The sequence below is a fragment of the Schistocerca gregaria genome, chromosome 3 (genome assembly GCF_023897955.1).
Source record: "Schistocerca gregaria isolate iqSchGreg1 chromosome 3, iqSchGreg1.2, whole genome shotgun sequence".
Lineage (NCBI taxonomy): Eukaryota > Metazoa > Arthropoda > Insecta > Orthoptera > Acrididae > Schistocerca > Schistocerca gregaria.
In genome coordinates, this window is record NC_064922.1 from 327,397,973 (window position 1) to 327,411,718 (window position 13,746).

At 38.0% G+C, this 13,746-nt stretch overlaps 1 protein-coding gene across 1 annotated transcript in view; it reads left to right on the forward strand.

The window, feature by feature from the left end:
- The window catches only part of LOC126356252 (shootin-1-like), a 273,743-nt gene extending 260,940 nt beyond the window's left edge, over nt 1-12,803 (forward strand). Inside the window, exons 10-12 of the mRNA XM_050007085.1 lie at nt 2,078-2,332; nt 9,862-9,923; nt 11,996-12,803. Of these exons, the coding sequence (XP_049863042.1) occupies nt 2,078-2,332; nt 9,862-9,923; nt 11,996-12,124 (446 nt within the window). The 3' untranslated portion in view covers nt 12,125-12,803. The remainder of the gene's footprint in view (nt 1-2,077; nt 2,333-9,861; nt 9,924-11,995) is intronic.
- The last annotated feature ends 943 nt before the right edge of the window (nt 12,804-13,746 follow it).

Sequence of the window (13,746 nt, forward strand, 5' to 3'; positions counted from 1 at the left end):
CCTTTTGACAGCAATCCTTGGCATTTGCTTCGAATTGCGGGCTTTAGCCTGGCACTAAGCATCTCACTGTAACATACACCATTTATTGTTATGCCCCTTTCTCCATAATGTTCCAGTACTGGACCTTGTGCGTCCCAAAAAACCATAAGCATCAGTTTCCCTGCAGACAGGTAGGTCTTGAACTTTTTCTTGAATGGTGAATTTGTATGTTTCCATTCCATACTCTGCCGTAAACACTCTGGCTGCTAATGATGGAAGCATGTTTCGTCACCAGTAATGATCCTGTCTAAGAAGTTGTCCCCTTCGTTACCATAGCGATCCAAATGTTTTTTGCAGATGTGCAAGCATGTTTGTTTATGCACCTGTGTGAGTTGTTTTGGGACCCATCTTGCACAAAATTTATGAAACCCAAGTCTGTTGTGGATGATTTCTTAGGCAGAACCATGACTAATTTGCAGATGATGTGCCATTTCGTCAACAGTTAATAGTCTGTCTAAGAGAACTATTTCACATGAAAGCTCAATAGTTTCTTCATTTGTAATGGTAAACAGTTGTCCGGCTCCGTCATCGTGTGTAACACTTGTGTGACAATTTCGGAATTTTTCAATCCATTTGTAGACACTCCGTTGTGGCAAAACACTGTTCTGTTACTGTACTGAAAGTCTTCAATGAATTTCGCCCTGTGATACACCTTCTGACCACAAAACATGGATCACTGTACATTGCTCTCCTTTGTTGCAAATAGACAGTGGAGCAGCCATGATCAACAGCACGGCGTCCATAACGAAACTAACCTAGCAGCTTGAAAATTGCAAAGATATAACAACAAATGAACAAAGCATGAGTTATCAACATAAAATGACAGTACTACCAAAATAAACAAAAATACATCTAAATTGCAGGTAATAATGGACTTACCCTTGTATATGAAGATGGCATCTGTTCTTTTGGACATGTCCAAATGAATGAAATTACAATGAAATCCAGACCATTAATTGCTTACAGGTGTTGATAAATATCAATGGGGACAGTTGAAAATGACAGACTGGGACTCGAACCTGGGATCTCCTGCTTACATGACAGTCGCTCTATCCGACTGAGCCACTGAGGACACAGAGGATAGTGTGACTGCAGGGACTTATCTCTGGCACACTCCCTGTGAGACCCACATTTTCAACTTGCTGTCCACACACTAAATTTGTAATGGGCAGGGGGCACTCAATAAGGATCACCAACAATGGATCTCTATTTGAGCAGAAGTTGCACTAGAGTTTTGCATGAATATTCTTTAACACATGCACTGTACTTATGCAAAATCTATCCAATATAGAAAGTCTTCAATTTGCCTTCCTTACTAATAATTTCACATGCTCATTTCATTTTGTAGAGTTCTGTGGCATCACTCAGTGATATTAAATGATAAACAGGATTCTATCACCACTTCTGCAATCTGATACTGTTGGATTGTTTCCTAACACAGCTGCCCAATGAGTTGCCACTCACTGCAGCCTTCAGCATATTGTGTTGTCTACACCAGTATCAGTTGGTGAAAATGGTGGGACTCCTTGTGTAATCTAACTGATAGTAACTGTCATGATTCATAAGGTTTTATTTAGTGTGTATCTGTACAGATTTCTTAATAATGGAGGCCCAAAGCAATACTGCTGTAGTCAGAATTATTATTTTCTTACATTCCATCTGATGTCCAGTGAAGACCATGCTCTATAATGGCAGGCTTGGTGGGCTGCAAAGATGAATGCAATGTTAGTGCTCACTGCACACTTTCCGTGGCCATCTGACATACATAAGTCATACGGGAAGGAATGGAAGGAGCATAGATGAAGGAGAAAAAGTCAAAAAGTGTTAAAATATGGTTTTGGAGACTGAGAAAACATTTTATAACCAAAAGGCTTTTGATTTTTATTTTATTCAAGGTGGTTCTCCTAACTAAATTATTCCATGTTATTCTGGTCCTTTGTTGTGCACTTACAACTATTTTCTTCGCATCCTGGTCCTTCTCTACTCCCTTTTCTCTCTCTAAATTTTGCTTTGTCTTATGTTGCATTTTGTTTTACAGTGACAGAGCTACAGAGTGAAATAGAGGAACTGAAGCGAGCTCCACCACCTCCACCTCCTCCTCCCCCTCCACCTCCTCCTCCCCCTCCCCCTCCACCTCCACCACCCCCTCCACCAACATCTTTGCCACTTCCTCCATGTCTAGGAGGAAACTGCGCAACAGTGGCTTCGAGTCACAATGGAAATGAAGATCCAGTTGGTGACATGGCTACTATCCTCGGACGTAAGGTCAACACTCCTGCTGCTGCATCTTCAGGTTAGTGTGTAAGATTGTATGAGAACAATGAAAAAAGCTATAAGACTGAGATATATTGTTGTATCCCACTTTTACACTTATAGTGTAATATGTGGGATTCAGAAATGGAGATAATACAAGTGATAGGAACTGTCCACATGGTCACTAGCTGTTTAAACAGGACCAAGCAGAATATGTATAGAAAATTGTGCCAGCTCCTGAGCTTATGGAACTATGATGTTAAGTCTTTGTGTCACAGAAGTGAGAAAGGAACTAGCACAATTGAGAGACAGGAAGGGTAGGTAGTGTCGAAAGAAAAACTCGGCCTGCATACTTCACCGGGAGACACAGACAGGGATGAGTAAGGAGCTAGAAATAACAACATTTACAATCAAAAATCCTATTCTGGAATTGTTATTCCATGTGATTATCTATACTTTAAGTTGTTCTCTTGACATTATTGTAGAAAACTTGCATTTTACTTTGGTTTACTTGTAGACATTTTTCTCTCTTTCTTACATATTATTTATATTAATTTAATGCATAACAAATTATACATGCTTGTGTTATCATATCTAATTTGTAGGATACTTATCAATCTCCTGGAATAATTTCCAAACCTCTTCACATTGCCTCTCAAAGTCAGGGCATATGAAACTGTTGATGGTGACTTGTTGATCCATCAGTTCATCAGTCAGACGGCAACAATAAGCTCTGTGTTCCTTTTGTGCTATTCTAGAGGAATATGTTTCATGCTGGCAGTTGGGTTTCACCCTCTCCCTTCTCGTATCACCGTACCTCACAAACATGACAGCACACTATAGACAAATATTGCAGTTACCTACACTCAACAGTTACATCTCAGACACAATTCTCACACACTGTGAGGAAGGGGACCATTGTGTGTGGAGGAAGAAAACTCATTCCAGTCAGGTAGCTGAATCTGTCTTTCAGGATCTTCCCAGAGGCAGTTCATCTCTATAGCAAATGTAGCATGAATAGCACACTTAGCTCATGCTATAGGCCCTACATTATCAGGAGCTTTGCAGCCACAATGCTTGCTTTCTTGGGGAAAAATTAACCATTAGCAGGTTTGAATTGACTATAATAATATTGTTTACAATTACATGGGCATGATTGTTCAGTATTTCTAAAGCACAGAAAATGACAGGTCATTGACAAATAATTGTTTGCATGTTTGATCATTTAAAGAATACATAAAATGTAATTTTATTTTATTAAACCACATTTTATGCATAACTAATTGCCAAAAGTTTTATCTACTTGCTCTGTTTGACTGTGATCTACTGTGCAATATTGCAAATTTGTGCTAGAATATTATTGACAAAGCTCATCTAAAACTCCATGTTTATGTCACTTTGCAACTAATAACATAGGCTGCTCAATGAAACAGTTGGACAAGCAGAACACTTCTAAAGCGTGACAGCTGTTCTTCCGAATTAAGAAATCTAGCTCTTAGTGCTGTTTTTTCCATCCTTTTTTATGTTCCTTTCACGAACTCTAGGTTCAGACACAGCTAGCCTTTACAGTTGCTTCAACGCATTTTGGTAAAATGTACCTGCATACTTTAACAACCAACCCATGCTGATGTGTCACTGTGCTCATTCTTTTCTGCTGAAATACAGTGTTAGATTTTCAGCTTTAACCACTACGCAGGACACAGCTAAGGCTTAGCCAAAATGTTTGTTGCAACATTTTGCTGTCCAGCTGAAAACTGTGGTGGTGTTCCTTCAAGAAGTCTATATTTTATATGTGTATAATGTGATACACTTTACTTAAATGTAAACTGTAATAATCTGTACTTAATTGCAATATAGTCTGCACAAGTTAGTGTCTGTGTTAGGAGGTCTGCTTGCCATTAATTTGAGCAATGGTAATGGAACAATGGTTCCACTAAGTGAAAATAAGAGCAGAATGCCATAATCACTTGGTCACTTTCAGTTTATACGTGACCTAAGTCAGAATTGGTAAAAAAAGCTTTATTTCAAGTTTATGATGCAGAATTATTACTTGAAAACAGTGATTTATCACTATTTTAATTGGGCTGATAAGATTGAATGAGATACGTAATTTTAATGTCTTACTTAATGTTGACTGTATTACATATTCACATACTCCTTTACCTTTTACCCAAATGAATACAGACTCGTTTACAGATATATTCCTCTTATTACGAGTATATAGAAACAATGCAGAAGGCGACATATAAGCAGGTTTACCAAAGTCTTTATTAGCAAATTCTGCCATATGGTAGGTACGATAGGCAATAATGTCTCTATCAACAAAACTTTCAAGTCCAGGTACGTTAGGAACTCCACTACCTCCACATACAATGACTACAGTAAGCCACCCATTACCATGATCAAAAGTATCATTAATGTCAATACTAAAATTAAGTCTACGACCACAGAAAACACAAGGTCCGTCGACAAGTGCAGTAGCAGCAATAATATGTTGAAAGTGAGCACATAGCATATGTTAGTACTTAAATTGTGAAACAGAATTTTTTATATGCCATCATCAGGTGTTAATTAAAAGTAAAATAATGAATTCAAAAAAATATAAGGACTGAATAGGTTTCCCACAATTTGCCAGTGCTGTGGTCTCCATGTGACCTTAAACTATCCCTGGGTCTCTCAGCCCACAGTGCAGTATGACTCTCTATTTCTTTTGTTGCAGAATATTTCTAAGAACTTTGGGCCTCTTTCTGGTTAACAACAAAAGGCTGTTTTGCACCCTTTTTTCATTATTTTTTTAGTGATTTTACTTTTCCTTTATTTCTTCAGAGATCTAATGTATTTTGGATATTGCATTTATTTCTGTCCCACATCCCTTTGTTTTTAGCTGGGGATTCGTTGTGTAGGTTCACTTTCGTTAATATTTCTGGAGCTGGGTTGAACTAGCTTTAATCACAAGGAGAGACGTACATGTTGGTAGTTGCTGGAGGAAAGTAGGTGCACAGGACTGCTGTTTAGTTAACTGGAGCAGCAGTCAGTGATCAGATTTTGTGAGAGAAACTGGAGATAAATAATACGAATATCACTTGGTTCATTTCCAGGCATGTCCAGTAAGTAAGAGTACTGTGACTCTGACACTTAAGGGATTTTTTCATTTATGACAAAGTTGGCAGCACTGTATTCAATCCAAAAGTGTTGGCTGAAGAATGCACACTCATTTATCTCAGTCAGTGGAAAGCTCTTGTTGTGGTGCTGTATTGAAATGAGTGTCTTTATTCTCATTGCTGCCAGCTGTGAAGTTAGGGGAGTAATCCTGCTTCTTCTTGCAGAGGGAAATGTGCCTTTCCAAATTTGTAATGAAATGAAAATTGTTTAAGGGGATGGTGTGATGAATCATAATAATGTGTACAATTGGTGTTGTGAGTTTAAAGTTGGCAAAATGAATGTTTATAATGAACAAAGGAGTGGGCATCTTTCTGTCATGACCAATGAGATGGTGAATGGGATCAAAGAAACAATATGTGGCAATCATCAACTGACGGGACGAGATGAGCAAAATGTTTCTAGGAATCTCCAGATCTTGGTTTTTGAAAATTGTGTGTTAAGTTGGTACCATAACAGCTCCAAGGTCAATATATAGTCAACAGAACCGCACCTTCATGGGAATTTCTTGAGTGTTTCGAAATGGAATGTGAACAGTGCTAACTACTTCCCTGAGGTGAAAAGACAATCATTGCAGTGGTGACATCTCTCTCCACCATAAGTGAAAAATTTCAAATCCGTTGTTTCAGCCTGAAAAATCATGGCCACTGTCTTTTGAGACTGTGAAGGGATTTCTCTTCATTGAATTTTTGCTCCAGGGGGAAACAGTTAATCTGTGCAGTATCGTGACACCCTAAAAAACTGTACATGGTGATACAGAACAAAAGAGGGGGAATGTTAATGATGGGAATGTACTTGTTACATGACAATACATGCCCCAATGCCACAAAACAACTCTTGGTTTCAATTGGTTGTAACATCACCAATGATCCTGCTCATAGCCCTTATGTGTCACTTTCAGATTTTCATCTTTTCACCCCCCTGGAGTTGTTTATGGGTGAAAAATGGTTTTCTACCAATGATGAGGTTATCTTTTCACCCCTCTGGAGTTGTTTATGGGTGGAAAAGGGTTTTCTACCAATGATGATGTCCAGAGTGCTATCAAATAATGAACCAAAGAGGCTGACCTATCTGACTGTGTGAGTCAAGAGTATCCTCCTAGATAAACTGAGGTTTTGTAGAAATGATAGTATAGCCCTTTAATGGATAATGTTACATCCAACCAAAAGAATGCAAGGAGTTGCACTTAATAATTCAACCAATGAAAGAAGTAGTTCTGATTGGATTCCACAAGGTTCAATCTTAGGTCCAGAATATATATAATGATGCACACACACACACACACACACACACACACACACACACACACACACACACACACACACACACACACACCCACACACACACACACACACATCCATCTGCACATAACAGACACAAGCAGACATATGTAAAGGCAAAGAGCTTGGGCAATGATGTCAGTCAAGGCGGAAGTACAGAGGCAGTCTGTACAAAGAGAAATAACCCCTTCCCCCAAAAGAAAGCCCAGTTAAATTATTGTTTTGCAATAAGTATACAGTTGACCTATCAAATACAAGTGGATACAGATGTCACACAAAGTTCATTAATACCACATCAGGCATCATTCCATCAGATCAAAAAACTGATTGAGAGGAAATAACATTGGAGCAAACTGCGACAGGTGGAATGCTTGCAGACGTGACAAACCTGCTGCCAAGAACTATGCATTATCAAATAATCCAAAAATTTGAACTGTAGGATGAAATACTGCTTCTAGTGGGGGTGTTGGAAATTGGGAATTAGAATCTGTGCCTCTAGCAGAAAACCATTTTTGGTGCCATTGTTACGGCCATTGCTATGCATGATTTTTTTGGAGATCTAAAAGCACAGATGATTTTGTAATAGTTTTTGCTATATTTGTTCTGTGTGAAAATAAACCTTTTGTTTTAATTTCAAACAGTAACTTCTTTTATTGAAGGATTAGAAAACAACACGTACCTCGTGCAAGTGCCCCTTTTAGCTGCACTTGAGACATGTTGTGCAGTGATGAGGACACAAGATTTGTGCATGGCCAAGGAAGCAGTCTTTACAGCCAGGCTCCAATACTGCCTCTGGCATGGTCTCTTGCTGCTGGTGTAGCTATTTATTATGTCATACAGACCAGGGAGCAGGTAAACCAGAGGTAGAGAGATGTCCTTTGTGCATATAGCTAGAGGGGTGACTGGCACGATGAGTTCTTTTATAAACAAACTCTGGGCTGCATGAGTGCTGGGCAGTTTCATAAGCTTCAACTATTCATATCACTTCCCTCAAATAAGGAGAAATTTCTGCAACATGTAGTTTCTCATTTGAGGCTAAGATGTAATGTAATATCCCTGATTGCAGAGTCCGTGTAATTCTGCCTACACATACATTTCAAATAGCAGTTTGTACACAATCCATATAAGTCAGCAGCCCTGTGTGATAAGATTAGGACCTTTCTCCACTGCCAAAATTATAATCTGGCTGCAATAACTTTATTCCATTTATGATCTCTAGAATATTTTCATTATTACAACTCAAATTATTCCAGATTTGTTAATGACTCTAGTTTCTGTATTAGTTAAAACAGTTTGGGATTTCCCATGAATAACAGTGCTGTTTGTCTTTTAGTGCTAGAAGTTTGGGAAGTCATAAAATATAACTGTAATCATTTGTGATGAGCATCACACTCTTCACTTTGTTCGTTAAATGAAAGGAAAGCTGTAAACTTGTGTGGCGCAGAAGATTTATGTATTACACCTAATAATGCACTGCACATATTATCAATATTGTTAGCTCGTGATAACCATGTACAGTTTGTGTTAGTAGTTGTTGTAGTTCCTCCATGACTGAAAAAAAGAAACCTCTCACCTAATCATAAAATGACCACTGTTGCAAAAGGTGAGTTACATGCAAAACTAACAAGACTCACTCCAGTTTATTAACAACAAGAGACATATACATGAGTGATCTGCAGTCCATATTCCAAAGCAGAGTTCTGTTGATGCCTTATCAAAGCTCAGGCTAAGATGAATAGAATGCATGACAGTAAAACCTAAGCCAAACAGATAGCACACTCGCCACACAGTCCACAGATCTCTAATGGCTCAGACCAAGCCTCAGACAGCTTAGATGTTCAATTGTGGTGTGATCCCTTTACAGGGTGCTCCTAATGACACCTTCTTAATAGTGATGCCAGGGTGGCTGACAGTAATGTTGCACCAGTTACTTGGTTTTCATAGTAATGTTAGGTGGTGCCACTTCACACATAATTATGATAATGATTCAATGTAAAAATAACATAAAACTATCTGGCTAACAGAGTGCACTAAGGTCAGAGGTGACTATTTCAAGAAATAGTGTTTGATTTGCATATGTAAATTTGTAAACTGTTCAGAAATATACTGCCTTTTCGATGGATACTTTTAATTTCTGGATATGCCTCATACAATCTTGAGACATGTGCACTATTTTCTGTTGTAGTGTAATGTGGTGGACATGTCTTCTTCTTGAATCAGGCATTTATTTTCTGTGGCTGGATACTTTAAAAATGCACATCACATAAGCTAAGGCAAGGAACTAACATGTTCATGTTCTTGTGAATGATGTTTGGTATGCTAGGTGAAACTGGGAACCATCCAACCCATGAATGTGGAAAAATATTAAAAAATAAATACTGTCGTATTGGGATACAAATAGTTATTATTCAGAAGTGCAGTTTTGATGCTGGTTTATTCCAAGCACTCTTACTCTAATTGTCTACACTTTATTCTAGTAGTTTATTTATCTTTATCACTTGTTTGACCTACATAAGTAATTTAAGAACCATATCTGAACACGAAGTGTAAAGTGCCTTATTTGTTATTCCATATTATACTGTTTCAGTGATTCATAAAATAATAATTTTGTTGTTGTTGACATTTATAAAGTTTAATTAGTGGAATTTTGTCTGTTTATGTGCTTAATTCTGCCTTATAACTTTGAACTTCAGGGCACATCAAATATCAGTGTCACATATCTCTATTGACTGGCTGAGTACTCTAAAAATCATTACCAAAGATGGCCAAGACTTTTCATTGCCATTAAAATGCTATGGCAAGCATTCTTGCCGTGAGTTTCATAGATTTGAGAAAATAATTCCACTTTGGAGGAAACAATAAGCCAAGGAAAAAAAATCTTTCCACTAACTCGAATAACAAATTTTGACAGATAATTGAGGATGATTAATTTCCTCAGTTCTCTTTTTTCGTATTACACATGAATCACTCTTGAACTAAAATTCTGAATGATTCCCTTGCTTTCAAGCTTAAAAACCTTTAGTTGTATGAACTCAATATTGTAAGCCTTCAGCTGTTTTATATTGCCCTCAGCACTGTACAAACCAGCAACATTTCACAGACTGGTAAATTGATGGTTTTTATTTTGCAGGAGCTATTAGTGAAATCATCAATCAGATTAAAGGAGGAAGATTCACACTGAAATCACCAGAGGTAAGATTCTTATCAGAATAACAATTGTCCCTAGTATTAAGTAGATGTTGCAAAATGTTTTCATGACATGATCGGTTATTTAATTTATAATCTGGTAAAGAATTGACGTGCATTTGTACTGAAGATGTTGCTCTTACCATTGTCTCATCCACAATTTACACTGATTAGCCAGAAATTATGACCACCTGCCTAATAGCCAATATGCCTTTTGCATGGATAACAGTGGACATGCACCTCTACACATACAAGTCACCTAATTCCCATAAATTCTGGGGAGGGGATAGATGACCTCTTGAAACCACATTCGATCACATCCTAGATGTTTTCGATCGTGTTCAGATCTGCCAAGTTGCAGGGATCAGTACATTATTGGAATTTGCCACTGCATTCCTCAAACCACTGCATCAAACTCCTGGCCTTGTGACATGGCGCTTTATCTTGCTGAAAAACACCACTGCCGTTGGGAAATATGATCATCATGAATATGTGTACATGGACTTCAACCAGTGTACGATACTCTGTGGCTGTTATGATGCCTTGCACTAGCTCCATTGGACCCATGGATGCCCATGTGAATGTTCCCCAGAGTAGAATAGAGTGGCCGTCAGCTTGTCTCTGGCCTGCAGTACAGGTATCAATTAGCTGTTCTGCTGGAAGACTACAGATTTGGGCCCTTCCATTGGCATGATATAAAAGGTATTGGGATTCATCAGACCATGCACCTCTCTGCCACTGTGCCAATGTCCAGTGCCATTGGTCATCTGCCTATTTCAGTTGTAGTTGCTGATGTTGAAGTGTTAACATTGGCACATGCATGGGTCGTCGGCTGCAGATGCCCATCATTAGGAATGTTTGGTGCACTGTATTTTGAGGTACACTTGAAAGTCTGATGTTAGTTCCATCACAGTTTGCGCCAGTCTGCCCAGCACATGACATCTGACATCTGTAATGAGGGGTTGCCGCCCAACCCCATGACTTCTGGACATGATTTTGCCTTGGTTTTGTCTTATGTTGAAGACACTCGCCACAGCCTTCTCGAACACCCGACAAATTGTGCAGTTTCTGAAACGCTCGTGCCGAGTCTCCAAGCCATCACAATCTGTCCTCAATCAATTCAAGATAGTGCACCTTCCCCTTCCATACATGAACAGCTTGCTTACTGATACTAAATGCACCATGCATGTGTCTGGTGTCTGACTAGCAGTCATTCTTCACCATGTGACATTGCTATTGCCTGGACGCATTTATATTGATAGTAGGCCGGTGGCCATGATGTTGTGGCTGATCAGGGTAACTTGCAAGCTGTTCTTACAACATTGTGAATGCAGAATGTGAAGATCAGCATGTATTCACAAACTTTAGTCTAAATGCATTCAAATCAATACTAACGTATTCCCTGGTAAGCATTTACTTGTAACATATAAATTATTCAGTTAGTCACAGACACAGTTTGTTTACATTATATTATTTTCATTTGTCTGAAGCTGTTAACGTATTTCATTTTCCTTTGGTTAGAATGTTAAAGTACTTTTGCATTGCTCTACATTCCTAGTTGGTTCCCATTTGTATGTATTCAACTATGGTATGAGCATGAACACTGGCAGTTGGCGCATTGGTATTATGTTTTGTATATACAGTTATTTTCATTATGACATGCCGACATCAAATGTGTTCCACAATCCTTATGCATACAACTATGATATGAGACAATACAAAGTGCTTATGGCAGACACTGTATGAATTGGAAAGTTGAAGATTGGAAGATGGTAAGATAGTGTTACCAAAACAGGTCATCTAAATAAATACTTTGCTAGTGATCTTGACTGTTCGGAGTTATTCCAGAGTCCACATCTTCTACAATTTATTAGAATATTTGGTTTCAGGGAGGTGATCTCTGTTCATGACGAGATTTATAGAGCACTGTGTGTGAGCAAAAGAATGAAAAAAATCTTTTCTTTATTGGCCCTGTTTTATAATGTTAACATTTGTTTTAGTTACTTTCTGCTTGGATTTTTTTTTCTCCAAAAAGTAATACATTGAGACATTAATCGAATGTATATTTCTTCCAACAGAAAGTTACCAGCAAGAAAGAAGAGGACCCTCCACCAGCTGTGCAGGAGATGTTAACCATTATAGGCACCCTCAAAAGGCGTAAAAAGGTGCAAGACAATCGACAAGCACCGAGTGATGTAGCACTATGACTGTCATGTAATATCACAACTATTAATAATTTGTGGTGGAATTACACTACAGTGCACCAAATGTGTATTTGTGTTCTGTACTGGCTCCAATAGAACACTGTTACTACTCAAACTGTTGTGTTCTGTGGACTCTGTGATTGCTCACTGTTAACTGTACAAACTAGGAAAGGACTATTATACTCACCAATAGTGGAGGTTCCAGTAGCAGCAGCACGCAGCAGTACTCACTGAAGCTTGAGACTATGAAACTAAAAGCTTGTTCTTCTATTACTCCTCTGCTACAAGTGATCAAATTACAAAAGAAAATGTGTGATAAATATAGCTGACATGCTGATTTTGTGACACTCAAGATGTTAATTAATAAGTGACTTATTCATGGCCTCGCCACTTTACAATACTTTATCTTTACCTCATTTTCAATTAAATTAAGAGAAAGTACTTTTTTTTTCAAAATCATGGTAATGTGAGTGATACTGCACATTGCTGCACTGTTGACATATTTGTAATATCCTAATGGCTATAGTCAGTATGCTCAGCTCTACGCCTCAGTTATTAGTCTTTAGGCTAATTTGCTTGTGTGTCTAAAATGTATAACAACACAGAATGAATTATTGAAATTTTTACTTGTAATTTTTATATGTGACAGAAATCAAATAAAAGAAATGATTAAACAAAATAATTTTCAGGTGTTTGGGCCTTAGTTTCTCCCCATGTTATCTGAAACTATCATTTCTTATGAGCTGATGTCAACCATCATTTTCCTCTATCCTAAAATTTGCTCACCATGGTAACTTTGTCACTGTCAGTGATTCTCACATTGACATATGACTTGTACCCAACATTTGACTACAGTGTGAGAAAATAATCAAAAGGCTGTATTTATACAAAGTGATCCTTTTTGAATGGCCTCCATAAAATGGAGATTTTTGCTGTGGGAGAAAGGAAAGACATCTGCATACCTCAGTTCCTGAGTTAAGAGTCATATTTACGCACAGACCATCAAGCCTGCAGCCTCGGGGCCTGGACCATGCCGCACTCTCCCTTATAATTGCAAATGTTGTAGATTTAACCATTTTGTAAAGGCTTATACACCTAAACTTTTCATGGACAACTGATAAGAATTAAGTTATCATTCACCTCTCAAAGCTCATGCTACCCAACATCAGATGCCCAGTGGCACACAGTCATAGGCATGACACTTCAGGAGGCAAAGTTGCCAAGATTTTTAAAAGTGTGGTTAATAGTATTTTGGCAATATAAGTGAGTTTGATGTGCCAGAAGACCAATGTCTTCTATATCTCATTTCATCCAAACAAGTCATAGATTGTTTATATGATGATGTTCTAAGAATGTACGTGCTACTTATGATGACAGACAGCAGTGGGAAAAGGTCATTTTCAAAATTGAAATGTTAAATGTTACAGGATTTCACTTAACCTTAGTTTTATAGAGAAAATATGGAGAAAGCAGGACTTATCACATTTGTCAGAAACTGTTTTGATTTCAAGAATAACTATGTTAATAAATTTTGCTCAGAGCAGCACTTAGAAGCTTGTGTGACAGAAGTAGTATTTTGTGATAAGCCCTTTATAATAGTAAGTATATACAGAGCATCTTCAGGA